Source organism: Typopeltis vanoorti, chromosome 25, assembly GCF_054136105.1.
Source record: "Typopeltis vanoorti isolate ZY-2024b chromosome 25, IOZ_Tvanoo_1.0, whole genome shotgun sequence".
In the NCBI taxonomy this organism is placed as follows: Eukaryota; Metazoa; Arthropoda; class Arachnida; order Uropygi; family Thelyphonidae; genus Typopeltis; species Typopeltis vanoorti.
The window spans coordinates 58,102,296-58,124,718 of NC_143573.1; the positions used below are offsets into that span (position 1 = coordinate 58,102,296).

A 22,423-nucleotide genomic window follows, 5' to 3' on the forward strand; every position below is an offset into this window, starting at 1 on the left:
GAATGAACCTTCCACAATCAGTCTGCTGACTCCATGGAGGGTGTAATAATAATAATACTAATTTAACTATCATTGGATAATGTAAAGTTTGGAAAAGTAATAAGGAAAGATGATAACCTCATATCCTTTCATAAAGTATAAATCAGACAGCAGAAAGGATGATAGAGTGAGGCCACTAGTTCAGTTGCTTGTTGTTATGTCCTATAATAATTTATTATTATTATTATATCACACCTCCAGAGAGTCCAAAGACTCATCGAGGGGAGAGCATCAATTCTACAGCTCATTGTCTCACTACTGCACCAACCTTCATCAGCTAACACCAACGCCATCTAACGCCAACTACCACCACTAGTGCTTTTACAGACAATCACAAACATCCATGCCCACGGCGGGATTCGAACAATCAGCCTTTTGGCTGGAGAGCGGATACGCTAACCACTCAGCCATCCAGGCCGGCAAAAAAGTAATAAAATATCCATTGTTATTTCAATCAACAAGCTTTGCCTCTCAGTAGGAAGACAAGTTGTGTGATAGGAGAAATGAAAAAAATATATATATATGAATGAGAAAATAATAGTTGATAGTGCGGAAGGCGTGAGCGACTGTGAAAGTTTAGGAGATGGTTTTATTTGGGAGAGTGAATTTAGATTAAGAGTGACTGACCTGCAGAGGGAGATAGATGAGCTGAAAGAGGAGGTGGAATGTCTTGTGATATATATTTCACAAGTGCATATATTTCACACATGCTGCAGCCAACAAAATCATGTATGTTGAAATCACCTGCCATTGTATGCATCAATGTCATGATGTGTACAGCATAGAATAAAACAGAAATAAAAGCTTTGAAAAACACACAATTAAGCACAGAATCCCTTACAATTAAACAAACAAACACTCATAAATACAATAATGCAAAAGGGAATGAGTTAATATCACTAAATGCTTTAAAAAAGAACTTGTCTTTTGGCACCAAAAATCATTATGTGTAACTTCCTCCACTCTTTAGTTAAGTTATATATGAAGAAAAGCTGTGGAAATATAAATTGCAGAGCCTTGTGGACAGACAGAGGAGGTTAAACTCTTGTATAGAAGGATTTTAGAATAAAATTTCTTCTATGCCGATTTTACTTGGGAAATAAAAATTAATTTAATATATTCATAATTTGATCAATACTTAACTCAATTTTGCTGTAATAAACCTGAAAAAAATTGTTAGAATAAATTGTAATAAGAAAATTGTACAGACAAAGAATTAACTCAGATGGGATTAGCATGTAAGACATGAAGTGATCACAACTTGCGAAGGTCAGCGAAATACGGGGTTTCCCGACTTGACTCAGCGATGGTCGGGTGGCTGAGAAGACCCCTTCAAGAAAATATGGGCGATTAAATCTGTAAGTTCCAAGGTTGGGAGAAGAAAATGAAAGGGGGACGAATTGAAGGAAAAGAGGCTTTTGGATGCGAGACATTCGAGGCTAGACTGTCGGTGCTAGGTTTTTGTTGGCGTGAGCCTTTCGGAGGCTAGGCCTTCCAGTTCCGGTTTTCCTTTCCTGCTATAGCTACAAGAAGTTTCCAGTGTGTCCTGCTGTTCCAAGGACAGGGATCCACGACTTGCCAGCTGAAGCTCGATGATTAATGGTGATGATGGGAGACTCGTAATAGCAGAGCCGATCTACTCCAGAGTCTCACCGCCAAATTCCTTGACGATCTCCACGTGTGAAGTATCATCGATATCGTAAAAAGTACCCATGCGTGAATTTTACTGGAAAGTAGAAGAAGGTGTCAACGATCTCTAGGATCTTGTGCAATGAACTGGATGACAAAGTAAACAAGTAAGACTTTAGTATAGGACTTTCCTAGATGTGAAATTAATGGCAAAGATTGCTGAAATTTTTTTTTATTTTTTATTATTATTATTCAGGCCTCCATGGAGTCAAAAGACTCATCGTGAGAGGTACTTTCTAAGAAACACAAGTCTATCAAGACTCATCGAAGGAGATTCCTCCTAGGAAACACAAAGTCTATCATACCACTCCTTAAACGCATTGACTGTTCTCGCTCTCAATCAGGCAATGCATTCCATGGTTCAACCACCCTCCATGCAAAGAAACCACTCCTCACCCTCTTTCTCGCAGTTTCCTTTTGTAACTTCCAGGGATGGCCCCTTGTCATCACTCCTTCCCGCTGTTCAACCAAGCCAAAGAGCTCCCCAGTGTCAACCCTGTAACCACCTCTCAACAGTTTAAAAGTCTCAATCATATCACCTCTCCTCCTTCTATCCACCAAACTCTGCAGTCCACATTCCCTCAACCGATCCTTATAACACTCATTGTACAGTCCTGAAACCATCTTTGTTATCCGCCTTTGTACCCTTTCCACAGTTAATTTATCCCCTTCAAATCCTGGGGAGCAGATCTGAGAACAATAGTCCAAGTGTGGTCTGAGCAGAGTCTCATACAACGGAATGATAACCCCTTTATCTCTGCAGGTCAGTGTCCTTTTCATTATTGCAGCAATCCTCTGTGTTACCTTCACTACCTTTGCAATATGTCCCCTAAATTTCATGTTTCTATCAATCATCAACCCCCAGATTTCTTGTCTCCCCTACTTCCTCCAGTTTAACTCCTCCCATAGAGTATGCGGCGTCCCATCAATGTGTCCCAAACCTCAAGACCTTACATTTTGCTGCATTAAACTGACATCCCGTTCATTTGCCCATCTATCTAGCTTATTCAAATCCTCTTGCAGGGCTACCACATTTGCACTATTACTAATAACCATTCCAAGCTTCCATTATCCGCAAATAACTGAATATCCCCTTGCAATCCACGGACAATGTCATTGATATAAAGGTTAAACAATATAGGTCCCAGTACTGTGCCCTGTGGAACCCCACTCTTAGCCTTCTGCCTTCTTTGATATTGCTCCACCATACACAACTCTCAGATACCTATTGGACAGCCAATCCTGACTCCAGTTGACCAATCTGACATCAAGACCCATGTGCTGCAACTTAAATATCAGCTTATCATGTGGCACCCTGTCAAATGCCTTGGCTGAGTCTAAGAAAATGGCAGTATATGCCTTTCCCTCATCTAATGTTCTTGTAACTTTATTATAAAAGGCTGGCATATTACTGAAACAAAAGCACCCCTTCAGAAATCCATGTTGACTCTCACAGATAGCATTACCCTCATCTGGGTAATGTTATCTGTGTTTGTTAGCATAAAGAACAGTAGTAAGGACGGAAAGCCGATTTGTTGAAAATAATTGTGAAGTAGTATGCAGAGTTAAGGAATTAGATAATGTTATATAACGAAGAGAGAATAGTATGTGAAAGTTCTGTTAAGCTTAATATCATATATATTCTGAGTTAAATTAATGTAAAGTATGTGCAAGTCTGCTCCCGTGTCTGAATTATCTGTCAGCATAATTAATTGCATTAGTTATTGAGTTTAAGTGAGAAATGTTAAGTAATCTAGTGGAGAACCAGACACGTGAATTTTTTGTTTTTTTTCCATGTCAATTTTGATCAGTGAATTTGGGTTGGATTAATTTAGTATGTGTAGTGTAAACTTTTTTTTATGTACTTTGATTTAGCATGAATAAATTGTTTTGTGCGTCAAATAATTTGCCTGATTTTGCCTGACCAATGCACTTCTCATAAAAAGACAGAACCTGTGTGACCTTAAGAGTTTAAGCAGACACGACTGACGAATAGTAGATTTAAACGTTGCTTGACTTAGAGATAAATTTTAGAGATATTTCCGTGTTGTGCTGGGCGCATTACTTGTGTGTATTGGGATATACAATTCCTCTATATGATCTCTGATGGCACAGTCGTAAATACAAATACATTTTCAGAGATTAGAGTGAGAAAGAGCCAGCCATTTAGACAAAGGAATTGGCTCCAGCCAGAGGCAATTCCTAAATTCTAAAATACGAACATGTGAAGTAGAATAGTCACGACCTTGAGGGGGGGGGAGATTAAATTGATAGATTAAAAGGATTAAAGGTAGTCAATTTCAAGCAACAAGATTACACAACTTGGAGTTAAGTAAGTAAAGTTTAGATAAGTAAATAAAATAAGATAAGAATAAATATCGAATAATATCACAAAAAATTAAAGAAAATAAAATACTATATTTTTACAGAGGAGCACATAATTAAGACATAAGTTAGTAAATGGTTTATGCTGTTAACTGATTAAAGTTGAAGAAACTTTTCATAAAATGGGTAAGATGGTGATAAAACAAGACATAATCTCTGTAAGCTGCAGGAGATATGAGTAGAGGATTGAGAAACAGGTTATTTTGCATTCATGACTGTTATTTTATCTCTCTCTCTCTCTCTCTCTCTATATATATATATATATATATATATATATATATATATACACACGTGGGCTGTTCAATAAGTAATAAGACTAATTTTACTGTGGCGAAACCACTCATCACAATATTAATTTCTGTGGAATAAAGAAATGTTGCTGTCTGTATTAACAAAAGAGGTTGATAGATGGCGTATACAAGCTGATGTGCCAGAGTGTCACATGACTAAACGCAAGTGCTCATCAGCGCGCTTACAAGGCGCGACTAGTCTTTGAAATGGAAGTGTCCTTGGAACAGCGTTATGCGATTAAATTTTGTGTGCATTTGAAAAAATCGGCATCGGACACTTTTAACATGATACACGAAGCTTTCCACGATGAAGCAATGTCAAGGGCAAGTGTTTTTCGCTGGCATAAAACTTTTAAGGAAGGAAGGCAAAATGTGGAAGATCTTGAATGTGAGGGAAGACCTTCAACGTCCATCACAGAGACAATGATCAACACAGCAGCGATTATTATCAAGCACGTCAAAAGGAAGCATCCATTGCTGAAGAATGGCTTCTTATTGCACCATGATAATGCAAAGCCACATATTGCTGGTTGTGTAGTGGGCGTTCTGCAGAAGAACAATACAGATATCCTACCACACCCTCCATACAGTCCTGATCTCGCACCATGTGATTTCTGGCTGTTTCCTCAGCTCAAGAAACCACTAAGAGGACGCCATTTCGAAAGCAACAAAGCATGTGTAAAAGCTGTGGAGGCGGTTTTGAAAGAACTCTCAAAAAACGGACTCTCACATGTGTCTAAGAAGTGGATGCAATGTTGGGACAAATGCATCGCGTCTCATGGTAGTTACTTCGAAAAAGACCATGTAAATGATGACGGTTAAAGGTAATCTGTTTTCTGTATAAATATAGTCTTATTACTTATTGAACAGCCTACGTATATATATATATATATATATATATATATATTTAAGAGTTTATAAGGCAGAACACTGGAATAAGATGACAACATTTATTTTAATTGACAACACAACATTTCATCCTAATTGCGCAGGATTTCTTCAGGTGTAAATATAGAAACTAGTAAACTAGTAGACAAAACAGTAAGGACTAACAAAGCTGACAACTGTTATGCAGTTATAGAGGAGACTGATATTATTTTAAAATATTTCTAATTGTTCAGAATGTTGTGCATGTTTACACACATACTGGCCAACACAAGCTACATCAAGATATGCTATAGCAAGCTGCAGCATTTCTGCTCTGGTCAAGAACTGACCTAGCCTGACTTACGAAAAGGGAAACAAAAAAGAGAAAACATTTAAATAATAATAAAAAAAAGAATGATTAAATACTTAAGTAGAATTACATCAATTGCTGTAGGCGAGGATTTTATTCTCTTACAGTCCTGTTGTTTTTATGTTCTGTTTATTGTTCATCAATCACCAGTTACATACTGATCTATGTTTCTATTCTGCCTTTTTTTTTTTTTTTTTGCAGGTCTGTTCTTCTATTGCCTATTCTTAGATCCTATATGGAATGCTGATGGGCCTTCCAAACCTTTGGGAGAAGAATTCGAAGAAGCCTGTAAGATTGATGGATTAATATCATTTCAGACTGGCTTACAGTCTGAAATGATATGAAAGAAATTCGAAGATATCTTCGAATTTCTTTCATACCAAGTTTTGCAATATAAGGACTGGACATATTTCCAGTCAATTCTGTGACACACTGAGTACATGATCAGAAAGGCCTGATTTTCCATAACTAAGGAATTTAATGAGTATTCTTTTCTTAATGGGATTATACATCCATTTATACATCCCTGTGTAGCATAAGTTATTATTATTATTATTATTACATAACACCTCCAGGGAGTCCAAAGACTCATCGAGGGAGGGCACCTACTCTACAACTCTCCGTCTCCACCAACCACAACTATCTTCATCATCTACACCAATGCCATCTACCGCTGACCACTAGTATTTTCACAAACCACTAGTACAATCACAAACATCCATGCCCACGGCAGGATTTACAGGAAGTTATAGGTGCATTGAATTTGGAATATCCCTGGGTAGGCAAGGAGAGGAAGGGGATCCTTAGAGGAGCTGAGTAAACTTTGATGATGATAAGTAGATGAGATTCGAGATTTGGGAAGTGATGCAATATGCTCTCTAAACTTCAATGAATAGTCTGAAATTTAGAGGGAATGTTGCAAGCATTACAAAAACTGCCCATTAGTGGCACTATGATAAGAAGTACTCTAATATTTAGGGATAAGGAGGTGGTTGTGCCACTGTATAAAGCACTGGTCAAACCACACTTGGACTATTGTGCTTAGATCTGGTCACATGGTTTTTCAATGTGATGTGGAATCACTGGAGAGGGTCCAGAGTGAGTGACTAAGATAATATCAGGACTCTGGAATGCTGAAGAAATGTGGATTGCAGAATTTGGTGAATAAGAGGAAATAAGAGGTGAATAAGAAGTGATATGATAGAGGAAAAGAAGTGATATGATAGAGACATTTAAGTTACTAAGAGGATTTTATAAATTAATCTAGAGGGAATTATAAAAAGAGTAGAAGGTGAGAGGAGAAGAAGAACCAGGAGCTATCCCTGGAAGTTATGTAAGAGTGTGGTGAATAGGGGTGTGAGGAGCAGATTTTTTACATGGAGAATTGTCAATGAACAGAACACATTACTAAAATATGTTGTTAATGCAAAGGAGTGCTAAGGATTTCAAGATTTAATATGATATATAAATTGTCAGTTGAATGAACCTCCCACAATGTCTGCCAACACCATGGAGGGTGTAATAATAATAACAAAAGGGATGTGTGTGTCATAAGTAGTTATGTTCCGTAGGAAAATCCTGTTTGAGTAAGGAGCCAATTCATCGAAATCGCTATTATCTGAAAGTCCACTTTCTTCAAGTTTTCAGATATTATCATATTTGAGAGACAGACATAAAGCAGAACTCAAATTTTTAAAGCAAACTCAATAAATCAGAAGTAAAAAATCAATTCCTCAACAAAGCAAACACAATAAATCAGAAGGGAAAAAAAACAACAACTCCTCAGTAGTAATGACAAGATGAAAACTGTAACAAATTATCAAAATAATTATTAGACAAGTATATTATTTTTACATTAAAAAAATTCCTAAATGCATCTGAAAAAAAGTCCAGTGTAATATAATAGAGAGGAAAAGAATTAATGTTTACCATGATCTTTGAAATGTTTTTCTAAGTCACTCTCATTCCACTGAGTTGTCTGCTGTCTAAATGTCACTGCCTCTTGAGGTGCTTCAGGTTGAAGAACAACTCTCCCTTCATGTCCACTCATTGTGCGCATCAAAAGTGAGGAACAACGAAGAGCAAGTTCCAGAGCATCCATCCAACATTTTCCAGCAGCTTCTGAAGGAGCACGGAAGATCAGATAAGCAACTGGAAGAGGCTGAACTAAAGCTCCTATTGTTTCGCCTTTAGGACCCTATATATCACAAGAAAAACAAGAACCATTTCAAATACAAATATATTAAGATTTATTTTATTTTTTAAAATCTGATTCCTACCTACAAAAGGTTGTAAATCTATAGTGCTTTAGCACCATGGCTGGGAGAAAGGTTAGATAATCTGGGGACTTGGCTGCAGAGAACAAACATGGCATCTTCAAGTCAGTTCAGATCTCCAATAATGAACTAATTGAAACAGTAAGTAATGAAATTCATTACCTGCTGAAGACATTACCAAACATTCATTCTCACAATGGAATTCAAACCCACAGCCTGTTGACTGGAGAGCAAGCACACATCTACTTAGTCAAGAAGGCTTAAACACACGTTATCACATTAATATCTAACACATTAGAATTACTAATATTTCAAAGATAATGTATCAACATACTAACACTGGCATGTTAACAGGTATACTGAAAACACTGAGATGGATAAATACCTAAGAAAAAGGTATCTGATGAGGACATTGCTGAGAGAAAAAAATTCATATTATGATAAGATGAATCTGAAGTGAAGAAATGGTACTTTGACCATGATAAATCAAGCTACAACTAAAGAGAAGGAAGTGAATTACAAATAGACCAATTTCTACAGTTCGTACAGTCTCTATAGAGAAGAGTAAAGAATGATACTTATTGAACTGTTTGGATAAGAAAATGGAAGCTCAATTCAGGAGTATTACACTAAAATCTAAATTGGAAACTGTATAAGAAAATTTTTGATTTTATATATAGAAAAGTTTTTCTCACTCCATAAATAGTACATACATGCATCCCCCCCCACTACAAGCACTTGACCAAACCTTGTGCAGACCACAGCTATGAGAGAGTTGAGAAAGATTAGCAGGAGTGAACAGATGGCATCAATAGCGGTGAAAGCAGTTAAGAATAAGGATATTAGGAAAGAACTAGCCCTTGTTATGGAATGTGTTAGAAGAACTAGTCTCCAGCAGCATGATCACTTAAACAGAATGGAAGAGGAAAGATTAGCACAAGATAAGTATTCTCTGCCACAGTGGCAGGAAAAAACCCAGAGGAAGACCAAGATTTAGGTGGATTGATACAATAAAAAGTGCCTTACAAGACAGAAATATAAGATCTGATAATTTTTGAATCTTGACAGATAACATTAATTTGGATGAAAATTGTCGATTGGAAGTTAGCAATGATATAACTTTTTCATGTTGTACTATCATAATGTCCCGTACACCCATGAGGGCACACATCAGGAATTTGATGATAATGATGGTGATGAGGCATGGATGCTTGCCAATATCTTTAAGCATTCTACATATTATTATTATTATTATTATCATTCAGGATGATGGAGTCAAAAGACTCATCATGGGAGGTCCTACATAGGAAACACAAAGTCTATCATACCACACCATGAATTCATTGACTGTTCTTCCTCTCACTACTCTATCAGGCAATGCATTTCACGGTTCAACCACCCTCCATGCAAAGAAACCACTCCTCACCCTCTTGTTCACAGTTTACTTTTGTAACTTCCAGGTATGGCCTTGTCATCACTCCTTCCCGCTGTTCAATCAAGCGAAAGAACTCCCCAGTGTCAACCCTGTAACCACTTCTCAACAGTTTAAAATTCTCACCTCTCCTTCTATCTACCAAACTCTGCATCTACATTCCCTCAGCTGATCCTCATAACTAACATTTTGCAGTCCTGAACCCATCTTTGCCTCTACACCCTTTCAACAGTTAATTTACCCCCTTCATATCCTGGGGACCAAATTTGAGAACAACAGTCTAAGAGTGGTCTGATCAGGGTCTTATACAATGGAACGATAACTCTTATCTTTGCAGATCAGCGTCCTTCTCAATATTGCAGCAATCATCTGGGTTACCTTCACCACCTTTGAAATATGTTCCCTGAAGTTCAGGTTTCTATCAATCATGACCCCCAGATCTCTTGTCTCTCATTCTTCCTCCAGTACAGCTCCTCCAATCCCACTGATGTATCCAAAACTTCAAGATTTTACATTTTGCTGCATCAAACCGATATCCCAATTCATTTGCCCATCGGTCTAGTTTATTCAAATCCTCTTGCAGAGCTGCCGCATCTGCACTATTACTAATAACCCTTCCCAGCTTCACATCATCTGCAAACAACTGAATATCCCTCTGCAATCCATTGACAGTGTCATTGATATAAAGTTTAAACAATACAGATCCCTGTACTGAGTCCTGTGGGACTCCACTTATTGTGATACCTGAATCCAGTTGACTATTCCGACATCTAAACAAATGTGCTGCAACTTAAATATCAGCTTATCATGTTGCATCCTGTCAAATGCTTTTGCGAAATCCAGAAAAATAGCAGTATATGCCTTTTCCTCATCACCTGCTCTTATCACTTTATTATAAAAGGCAATCATAATACTAAAGCAAGGGCACCCCTTAACAAATCCACGTTGATTCTCATCAACATAGATTTGTTAAGATTACATTATAACATTAAGATAACATTACCCTCATCTGCCCAATGTTGTATATGATCCCGCACCAGGGCCGCATTTATACTTTTTGAGGCCCTAGATGCAACATCATAATGGGGTCCCAAAAACAAGTCTATTCCAAAATCATCAAATTCATACACTTTTTTTTTTAGTTTATTAAAAATAAAAGTCGACATTTCCATAATAACTCATTTTAATAAACTAAAAATAACACAAAATCGGTATACATATATTTGCATTTAAATAAAAAAAAAATATATATATATATCAGTTCAAATTTAAATTAAAAAATAAAAAATAATAACTGAAAGTTTTTTTTTCTGGCTTTGGTTTTAGCAAATATATCTAAAATGATATCATAATTAATCAAGTCTATTACATCTGATTCAATGCATAATAACGACAGGTCACTTATTTTATTTTGATGCAAGTTGCTTCTTAAATTTTTTTATTCATTTCAACACTGAAAACGAGTGTTCAGCACTTGCATTTCAACGTGAAGGATTATTGTCCCTTCTAATAGACATGACGGTCAAACTGCACTTTGTGTCCATGTTCTTTCAGCAGGTGGACAGAATATTATCCAGGTTTGCTGGATGTGTATATATGTCCAGCAAAGAAATGGTACTCTTACATATATGAATTTTATGGAATACAGAAGTTCCTGTTAGTTTTATATTCTAAGGAAAGAACAATGTATTTCAAATGAAAGTGGGAGGCCTCACAAATTTTTCAGCGGCCTCTAGTTTTTATATTATGAATTTAATATTTAAAAATACGTATTTTATTTTGTAACTATAACTATGCTGTTTTTTTTATTGTTCTTTGTGAGGAGTAAGATTTTAAAATGTGGCCTCCATAGAGAGTGAGGCCCCCAGCTTGCGCCTCATGCACCTAATGGTAAATGCAGCCCTGTCCCTCACTAATTTTGCCAGGATCTTAACAACTACTGATGAAACACAATCTGGCCTATTAGTTAGACACATCCAGTCTGCTACCACCCTTATGCAATAGCACTATCTTACCTTCCTTCCATTCCTTGGGTACCTTTCCTGTAGTCAGACTTTCAATGAAAAGCCAAGTCAACAGAGCTCTCAGTTTTTTAGCACATGCTCTCAAAACCCGTGGTGAAATACCATCCAGTCCCATGGTTTTATTGACATCCAGGGTGCTAAGTATTTGGAATACACTCTCCTCTTGCATCTCTAAACTTTGAACCTGCCCTATCCCTCGAGTATTAAAACTTACTTCTCCAGGATGAAATACTCCAATAAAGTGTTTAATGAACAACTCCAGTATGTCCTCTGCATCAGTCACTCTATTCCCATTTTTATCCCACAATGCCATTCTTACACAATCATTTCTCTTCCTACTGGCCACATAGCTAAAAAATTCCTTAGGATTTTCTTTGGATCTTAGGACCAATCTCTTCTCATATTCCAGTTTTGCCTTCCTTACCACACTAGTCACTCTCCTAGCCTGAGTTTTATATTCTTCATGCATCTGCTCTCCACTCCTCTCCTTATATCTCTTGTATCGCAGGAAGATGAGATTCGAGATTTGGGAGTGATGGTTGACAGTAGACAGAAGTGTTTCAGACCACACATCATAGGTGCTGCTATGATAAGAAGGACTCTAACATGCAAGGATAAGGAAGTGGTTGCAGCACTGCATAAAGCACTGATCAGGCCATCCTTGGACTACCGTGCTTAAATTTGGTCACCTGGTTTTCAATGTTATTATGTGGAAACATTGGAGAGGGTCCAGAGATGAGTGACTAGGACAATATCAAGACTTTGGAATGCTGACTATGGAGAGTAGATGAAGAAATGTGGACCGTGGAGTTTGGTGGATAGATATTTAAGTTAGTGAGAGGATTTTATTGGATTAATCCAGAGAGGATTATAGAAAGAGAAGGTGAGAGGGTAAGAACCAGCGGCCATTCTTGGAAGTTATGTAAGAGTGTGGTGAAGAGGGGTGTGAGTAGATTTTTTACATGGACAACTGCCAGTGAATGGAAAGCATTACCAGAATATGTTGTTAAGAATTTTAAGATTTGGTAAGATAAATATGTTGTCAGTTAAATGAACTGCCCATGATGAGTCTGCCGATGGAGGATATAATAATAATAATAATAATTAAAAGGATGATGAAGCATTATCAAAACATCAGTGCAAGTGAAGTAGGATCTTTCTTGAGGGTAAGCAGGCATGAGGCATAATAAGGCAGGCACGAGTTTGAATAGAATTGAAATTCACTAAGTTGCCTTCACGAGATATGAGAATGGTGAGGATATAAGTATGTTAATCATAAATAAATTAGTATGTTAAATAAGTATGTTAATCATAAATAAATCATAGATAAATTAGATATAGAAGATCATGTACTTAAGATTATAAAAATGATTTACACCAAACAGAAAATGCAGCTGTTTAACTCTGAGACTTCTGAAGTGAAAATAAAAAGAGGAGTTAGACAAGGTTGTATCCTTTCACCAAATCTATTTAATATCTATAGTGAGACAGTGATGAAAATGATTGAAAAACAAAAAACAGGAATTAGCATCAATGGTATAAAATACAACAATCTTAGATATGCTGATGATACCATTCTAATAGCAGAAAACAGAAACAAATTAATCAAATTACTGCAGCTACTAATTGAAGAAGGTAAAGAATTTGGATTAGATATTAATGCAAAAAAAAATAAATTTATGAAAATCCCAAAAGAAAGCAGATCCGAGCCAGAAATATTCGTAAACAATATGAAAATTGAACATACAACAGAATACAAATATTTAGGCACCTACTTTACTGCAGATGGAAAGCAAGATAAAGAAATAAAAATAAGAACAGCCATAGCTAAAGATGCATTCTGGAAAAATAAAGATCTGTTCAGAAGTTCTGTGAGTATCGACACAAAGAAAAGAATGAGAAGAGCATTAGTGTGGCCAATTTTCACATATGGAAGTGAGACCTGGATATTCAAGAAGAGAGTAAGGCAACAGATAATGGCCTTTGAAATGTGGTGCTATAAGAGAGCTCTGAAAATCCCATGGACAGAACATGTGACAAATACAGATGTCCTACAGAGAATGAGAACACAGAGATCGCTATTACAGGAAATGATCCAGAGAAAGATGAGATTGGCAGGACATGTACTGAGAGTTTCAGCAGGACAGAGGATATTAACAGTTTTAGAAGGAAAAATTATGGGAAAAGGATCAAGAGGCAAAAAACGAAGGACATGGCTTGAAGATATAAGATCATGGACAGGATCACATGGCTATGCAGAAACAAAAAGGAAAGCCACCAACAGAGAGAACTGGAAGGACATGGTGCTGCACCCTCTCACTGAGGAAGCTACATGAAGAAGAATCATAAATAAATAAATGATATGTAATAATTATTACAGATGCTTATTTATTTTGCCATTACATTTTGTAGAACTTGATAAAAATTCTTCTATTTCTAGTTTTGGTTTCCCTTATTTAATTATTTTTCCCCTTTCCTTAGTCCTTAGCTTTAAATTTAATTTTAATATTATTATTATTATTGTTATCCAGGCCTCCATGGAGTCAAAAGACTCATCGTGGGAAGTCCTTCCTAAGAAACACAATCTCACCACTCCATCAGGCAATGCATTCCATGTTTCAACCACCCTCCATGCAAAGAAACCACTCCTCACCCTCTTGCTCATGATTTCCTTTCATAACTTTCAGGTATGGCCTCTTGTCATTACTCCTTCCCGCTGTTCAACCAAGTGAAAGAACTCTCCAGTGTCAAGAACTCCCCAGAACTCCCCTAATGCCCTGTAACCACCTCTCAATAGTTCAAAAGTCTCAATCATATCACCTCTCCTTCTTCTATCCACCAACCTCTGCAGTCCACGCTCCCTCAGCCGATCCTCATAACTAACATTTTGCAGTCCTGAAACCATCTTTGTTATCTGCCTCTATACCCTTTCAACAGTTAATTTATCCCCTTCATATCCTGGAGACTAAATTTGAGAACAATAATCGAAATATGGTTTGATCAGGGTCTTATACAATGGAACGATAACTCTTTTATCTCTGCAGGTCAGCGTCCTTCTCAGTATTGCAGCAATCTGTGTTACCTTCACCACCTTTGCAATATGTCCCTTAAACTTCAGGTTTCTATCAATCATCAACCCCAGATCTCTTGTCTCCCCTACTTCCTCCAGTATAACTCCTCCAATAGAGTATGCAGCGTCCCATCGATGTTTCCCAAACCTCAAGACGGTCGATTGGTCGAACCTCTGCTACAAATGGCTCAGTTAAGTAAGTTTGAGCGCGGTTAGTAGTTGGAAGGGCCCCAATCGTTCGATGCTGTTGGCACACTCTCCCTTGATGAGTCTTTGGACTCCATGGAGGTGTCAAATAATAATAATAAGACCCTACATTTTGCTGCATTAAACCTACACCCTCAGTCATTTTCCCATCTATCTAGCTTATTCAAATCCTCTCGCAGGGCCACCACATCTGCACTATTACTAATAATCCTTCCCAGCTTTGCATCATCCGCAAACAACTGAGTATCCCCTTGCAATCCACGGACAATGTCACTGATATAAAAGTTACACAATATAGGTCCCAGTACTGAGCCCTATGGGACCCCACTTGTAACCCTCTGCCTCCTAGAAAACTGCCCCACCATATACAACTCTCTGATACCTATCAGACAGCCAATCCTGAATCCAGTTGACTAATCTGACATCCAGACTCATGTGCTGCAACTTAAATATCAGCTTGTCATGTGGCACCCTGTCAAATGCCTTCACTAAGTCTAAGAAAATGGTAGTATATGCCTTTCCCTCATCTAATGCTCTTGTAACTTTATTATAAAAGGCTAGCATATTGCTAAAACAAGAGCGGCACTTCAAAAATTCATGTTGACTCGCACAGATAACATTACTCTCATCTGCCCAATGTTGTATACGGTCCCTCACTACTTTCTCCAAGATCTTAACAACTACTGATGACACACAAACTGGCCTATAATTAGACACGTTCAGTCTGCCACCACCCTTATGCAATGGTACTATCTTACCTTACTCCCATTCCATGGGCACCTTTCCCACAGCCAGACTTTCATTGAAAAGCCAGGTCAAAGGTACTGTCAGTTTCCTAGCACATTCTCTCACAACTCGTGATGAAATTCCATCCTGTCCGACAGCTTTACTGACATCCAAAGTACTCAGTATTTGAAACACACTCTCCTCGTGTACCTCTAAATCTCAAACCTGTCCTATACCTCTAGTATTAAAACTGACTCCTCCAGGATGAAATACTCCAATAAAGTGTTCATAACAATTCCACTATGTTCTCTGCATCAGTCACTCTATTCCCATTTTTATCCCACAATATCATTCTTCCACAGTCATTTCTCCTCCTACTGGTTACATAGCTAAAAAAATTCCCTGGGATTTTCTTTGGATCTTAGGACCAATCTCCTCTCATATTCCAGTTTCACCTTCCTTACCATACTAGTCACTCTTCTGGCCTGTGTCTTATATTCTTCATGCATCTTCTTGTCACCTGTTTCCTTATATCTCTTCCATAGCCTCTTTTTCACATGCAATTCCTATTTAATATTGTTTGCCACTTTACTCCAAATTGTGTCCTCTTCTTTACTTGTGATATATAACTTACTATTGCTGCTAACAAATATTCTTTCACGATTTCCCATGCACTAATGATATCCAGGCTTTCCAATTCCTCCCTCTATGAAACTTCCTGAAGTTGACATATTAGACTATTATAATCACCTGCCTTATAATTCCATATATGTTCCCGTCTCTTTGATACTCCAGCATATCTATTCATTTTCCAAGTCAAAACTATATGGTTACTCTTTCCAACTGGTGGGCGAGATATCATCTCAGTTATTATCAACTCTTCTGATGCTATAACCAAATCTAAAACTCTTGAACCTCTTGTTCCCTCTATTACATGTTGCCTAAGACATTTGTCCCTCAAGAATTCTAGAAATTCCATTCCCTTATTGCTACATGCATCTTCTTCTCCCAATTTATACTACTGTAGTTAAAATCTCCCATAACAATCATTCTTCTTGCACTTGCCAAACTCAGCCATCTAAACATCTCCTGGTCCCCACCCTCTGTGCTCTTGGGTGTGTAGCAACATCCCACTAAATATCCTGTCTTGCCCATCTCTACCTCACACCATATGCTTTCAAAATCATTAGTGTCACTGCTTTCCAAAGCCTCCACTCTCAGAGGACATAGGTTGTTACTTAACATAAGCAGTACTCCACTGCCATGCTTTCTCTTCCTATCCTGCTGAAAAATGCTGTACCCAGCAACTTCTATTCCTGTTATTATATCCTCTTCTGTCAACCACGTCTCTGTGATCCCAATAATTTTTGGCCTGGCTGATGCTATCTGCACCACCAATTTCTTTCCCTCATTCCTGAAACTCCTGGCATTAGTATAAAGCATATAAATGCCGTTGTTTGTATACCCAGCATTATCCCCTTTAGACTCCACTGGGCTCAGTGTTACCTGATGTTGTCCCCCCCCCTTCTCCCAAGTACCCATTCCCACAACAGGCCACCCTTGCTACCATCCTCCCTGGGACACACTGACTCGTTCAGAACAGCAATCTCTCCAGATGTCTACGTCCATTCTCATTCAAATGTAAGTGGTTTCTCGCATATAATTTCTCTCTGTCTTCAAATGCACTCCAAGCATCCACATATTCCAGTCCTCTCTTGTCACACATTCTAGCTATTATATCATTCAATATTACTGCTCTTCTGCTCAGCTCGTCATTGTTATACCTAGGTAACATGCACACTATCTTTCTTCTATCTGTCTTCTTTCGTACAGCCTCAAGCAAAAATCTCATATCTCTCGTTGTCCGACTTACATTACCACACAAGTCATTTGTTTGTACCATCACAATCATCTCATCCACCCTTTCACCTCTCTTAATTGCCATAGCCACACTTTCTATCGTTCCTTCTGGCGAACATACCTATTGTTTACATTCTTTGCTCTTCTTTCATTCCCATACGTCTCTCTTATCCCCTCTCCTCTACTGCTCCTATTCTCTCTTCTAGCATTCCCATACCTCTCTCATTCCATCTCTCCTCCTACTGTTCCCATTCTCTCCTCTTCTAGCACTCACATACCTCTCTCTCATTCCATCTCTCCTGCTGTTCCCATTCTCTCCTCTTCTAGCACTCCCATACCTCTCTCTCATTCCATCTCTTCTGCTGTTCCCATTCTCTCATCTTCGAACACTCCCATACCTCTCTCTCATTCCGTCTCTCCTACTGTTTTGTTTCCATTCTCTCCTCTTCAAACACTCCCATACCTCTCTTTCATTTCCTCTCTTCTACTGTTTCCATTCTCTCCTCTACTAGCACTCCCATGCCTCTCTCTCCTACTGTTTCCTTTCCGTTAATATTAATTAATATGCTGTTATATAATGAGGGCTACAATATTAAACTTGTAACCATGTATACAAACCAAAAAGGAAAAAACAAAGTGGAAGATAGCATAGAATAGACTAGCAGCCTATGGTTCTAAGAAGGATGTACAATGGCAGCCTTGGATGGAAGATGGAAGAATTACAATTACTCAAATGCTGGTAAGTTTCACAAAACCATATTTATTGAGATTTGGTTGTTTTTAAATTTTCTAACGTTAAAAAAAAAAAAGGAAAAGTCAACCAAACCTCAATAACTATGGTTGTGTGAAATTTAGTCCTCCCACTGGGTGTGAGGTCTAAGTTTCACATTAATTCCAGTTACCCATAAAGAGTACATCTTTTGGAACTTCCGGCTTTTTAGTCTAATATCTTACACTTATTTTTTGTGGTTTGTTTCTTGATACAATTTTTATGTTGTGTCAACAATGATGTCTATAACATTGATGAAATATTCAAACAATTAAACTTTTATAATTCACTCTCCATACCATCTTCATTTAATTCAAGTATAATATGAGAACGAACTGATTTATTCAATCAAGAATTTAAATCATTACTTACCCTTGATGCCCAGATGGACTGTTCCATAGGATGAAATAACTTGAAACAAAATCCATCCTTTTTTGATGGTCTTTCAATCAGCTCACAAACATTTAAAAGCACTGTTCCAACCCACTGACTACTCTGGAGAAAGAGAAGAGGATATATAATGAATCATTTACATCAGAAATCAAGTTTTACATATTTAATTCAATTATTTTTAATTTAAACAGCAAGTCATCAGTTACCCAAATAGTGAATATGCATCTAATAATCAAATTACAATATTCTATCAGCCAAGCTTACTGGACATGGAGTTATACCAATGTCAACCCACAAGGTTACTAAATATATTAATTTTAAATTATTATTATTATCTAATCTTATTTTCCTTTTATCCTGTTTTACTTTGCGGTGTCGAGGGCTTATTAATCATCGGACTCAAACTGCTCATAGGATAAGGTGGTCAGCCTTATCCTGTGAGCGGTGTAGCCTATGTCTGTAGTGTTGAGTTCTCAAGGCCGGTTTGTCTGCTTTGAAGGGATGAAAAACCCCAGGATAAACTGGGGAAAAAACCCTACTGTCCACGCCCAAGACCGGCTAACTTGGCTATGGCTGAGGAAGATCCTTCAGCTCCTCACGTCACTGATGGGAATCAAACCTAGGACTCGCTTTCCCCAGGCATATGGTTGCGAAGTGCACAGCCACCGCGTGGATATTTTTTATTATTATTATTATTATTAAGACAGACCTCCAGGATGTCAGAGACTCATCGAGGGAGGCCACATACTACACACTAGCTATCATACTTATTCTTGAATTCATTCATACTGCTTGCACTCAACATCCAATAGCAATCCATTCCAATCACACGCACCACCCTATGAGAGAAAAAAAATCTAGCCCTCACTCCCTTCTTTGCAGCCTTCATTCTTGTCCTTTCCCCACCTGCTTCATTGCCCTCTTGTCCTTTCCCCACCCTTCATAAATTGAAAAATTCCATCAATCGAAATCCTGTATGACCCTTTCAGAAGTTTGTAAGTCTCAATCATATCACCTCTCTTTCTCCTGTTTGCTAGTGTCAACAAATTCTCAATCTCTCTTGAAAATCAATATTCCACAATCCTGATATCATTTTAAACACTCTCCTTTGTACTATATCTCCAATATATCAGAATCACAACAGAAACCAGGAGACCAGACCTGCGCACAATAGTCCAAGTGAGGTCTTATCAAGGCCTTGTAAAATGACATCCTTATCTTTTACATGTGAACATTCGTTTCAGCATTCCAATTATCTTTTGAGTGCAATCTTTGCCTCATGGCCCCTGAACTTCAACTTCCTATCTACTAACACTCCAAGATCGCTGGCCTCATCAGTTTCTTCTAGCATAATCCCACCAATATAATACAACATTGGATATCTAATCACACCGAAGTGAATAACTTTACATTTACGGACATTGAACCAACATCCATTTTCCCAATGCCCATAATTCCTTTCGTAACTTCCAGGTATGGCCTCTTGTCATCACTCCTTCCCGCTGTTCAACCAAGCGAAAGAACTCCCCAGTGTCAACCCTGTAACCACCTCTCAACAGTTTAAAAGTCTCAATCATATCACCTCTCCTCCTTCTATCCACCAAACTCTGCAGTCCACATTCCCTCAGCCGATCTTCATAACTATCATTGTACAGTACTGAAACCATCTTTGTTATCCGCCTTTGTACCCTTTCCACAGTTAATTTATCCCCTTCAAATCCTGGGGACCAAATCTGAGAACAATAGTCTAAGCGTGGTCTGATCAGAGTCTTATACAACAAAATGATAAGTCTTATCTCTGCAGGTCAGTGCCCTTCTCATTATTGCAGCAATCCTCTGTGTTAAATTCACCACCTTAATTGGACTGGACTGGACTAAGACAAGTTTCTATCAATCATCAACCCCCAGATCTCTTGTCTCCCCTACTTCCTCCAGTATAACTCCTCCAATAGAGTATGCAGCATCCCATCGATGTGTCCCAAACTTCAAGACCTTACATTTTGCTGCATTAAACTGAAATCCCCATTCATTTGCCCATCAATCTAGCTTATTCAAATCCTGTTGCAAGGCTACATCTGCACTATTACTAATAACCCTTCCCAGCTTCGTATCATCCGCAAACAACTGAATATCCCCTTGCAATCCACTGACAATATCATTGATATAAAGGTTAAACAATATAGATCCCAGTACTGAACCCTGTGGGACCTCACTTGTAACCCTCTGCTTCCTTGAAACTGCCCCGCACATACAAACTCTCTGATACCTATCGGACAGCCAATCCTAAATCCAGTTGACCAATCTGACATCCAGACCCATGTGCTGCAGCTTAAATATCAGCTTGTCATGTGGCACCCTGTCAAATGCCTTCGCTAAGTCCAAGAAAATGGCAGTATATGCCTTTCCCTCATTAACTGCTCTTGTCACTTTATTATAAAAAAGCTAGCATATTACTAAAACAAGAGCGTCACTTCACAAATTCATGTCGACTCTCACAGATAACATCACCCTCATCTGCCCAATGCTGTATACGGTCCCTCACTAATTTCTCCAAGATCTTAACAACTACTGATGATACACAAACTGGCCTATAATTAAACACTTCCAGCCTGCTACCACCGTTATGCAATGGCACTATCTTACCTTCCTTCCATTCCATCTGCACCTTTCCTGCAGCCAGACTTTCATTGAAAAGCCAGGTCAAAGGCTCTGTCAGTACCCTAGCACATTCTTTCAAAACTCTTGGTGAAATACCATCCCACAGCTTTATTGACATCCAGAGTACTCAGTATTTGAAACACACTCTCCTCCTGTACCTCTAAACCTCGAACCTGCCCTATCCCTCTAGTATTAAAACTTACTTCTCCAGGACGAAATACTCCAATAAAGTGTTCACTGAACAATTCCACTATGTCCTCTGCATCAGTCACTCTATTCCCATTTTTATCCCACAATATCATTCTTCCACAGTCATTTCTCCTCCTACTGGCCACATAGCTAAAAAATTCCCTAGGATTTTCTTTGGATCTTAGGGCCAATCTCCTCTTATATTCCAGTTTCGTCTTCCTTACCATACTAGTCACTCTTCTGGCCTGTGTCTTATATTCTTCATGCATCATCTCTTCGCCTGTCTCTTTATATCTCTTCCATAGCCTCTTTTTCGCATGCAATTCCTGTTTAATATTGTTTGTCATCCACTTTACTCCAAATTGTGTCCTCTGGTTCACTCATGGTATACAACTTACCATTACTGTTAACAAATATTCTTTCATAATTTTCCATGCACTAATGATATCCCAGCCTTCCAATTCCTCCCTCCATGAAACTTCCCCAAGTTGAGGTCTTAGATTATTATAATCATCTGCCTTATAATTCCACATACATTCCTGTCTCTCTGATACTCCTGCATGTCTATTCATTTTCCAAGTCAAAACCATGGATTAAACCAAATATATAATTGGTAGCATAGCCAAGTGAAAAAACTTCCATAAACTATCTCCAATCAAGAGAATTTTAATAATAAGGTGTGACACCTTTTGGCAACTCTTATATGGAAATATGACTTCTCCATTGCTTCCACCTTAGTATCACCACCTCCGGTTCTGGTTCCGATTGATGAGACCTCAATAAAGGTTGAAACCAGTCTGGGTAGTGACCCTTCCCTTAATGCATAGCATTATACATGTCTCTAAGGAGATGTGCTTTGCATTATGGGTTACTAAGGCAAGTGATGAGAAGTTATACCACCTTTGCCACAAGTTGTCCCAATCCTGATCAGGCACAAACTTTATTTGCTTACCTTTGGATAAAGGTTTAAACTAAATATATAATTTAATAATGTTATTTAAAAAAAAATACAAATATCTTGCAAAGATAAGTCGGAGACTGGTTCAATCGATTGATATTACATTGTGAACGATGTCTAGCTCCATGGCAAGTATTAGCTACTTTCTCGTGCAAGTGCAAGAAGCGGGAGACCCAAAAAAATTATTGCAGTTGTGCATGAGGTCGAACATGAGACCGACA

The 22,423-nt window shown here is 38.1% G+C and overlaps 1 protein-coding gene across 1 annotated transcript in view; it reads right to left on the reverse strand.

The window, feature by feature from the left end:
- LOC150092765 (oxysterol-binding protein-related protein 8-like) overlaps positions 1-22,423 on the reverse strand; it is a 159,114-nt gene that overhangs the window by 113,205 nt on the left and 23,486 nt on the right. The window contains exons 3-5 of the mRNA XM_090414273.1: positions 18,377-18,499; positions 7,565-7,837; positions 3,860-3,916 (exon numbers count right to left, since the gene is read on the reverse strand). Coding sequence (XP_090270399.1) covers positions 3,860-3,916; positions 7,565-7,837; positions 18,377-18,499 — 453 coding nt within the window. The remainder of the gene's footprint in view (positions 1-3,859; positions 3,917-7,564; positions 7,838-18,376; positions 18,500-22,423) is intronic.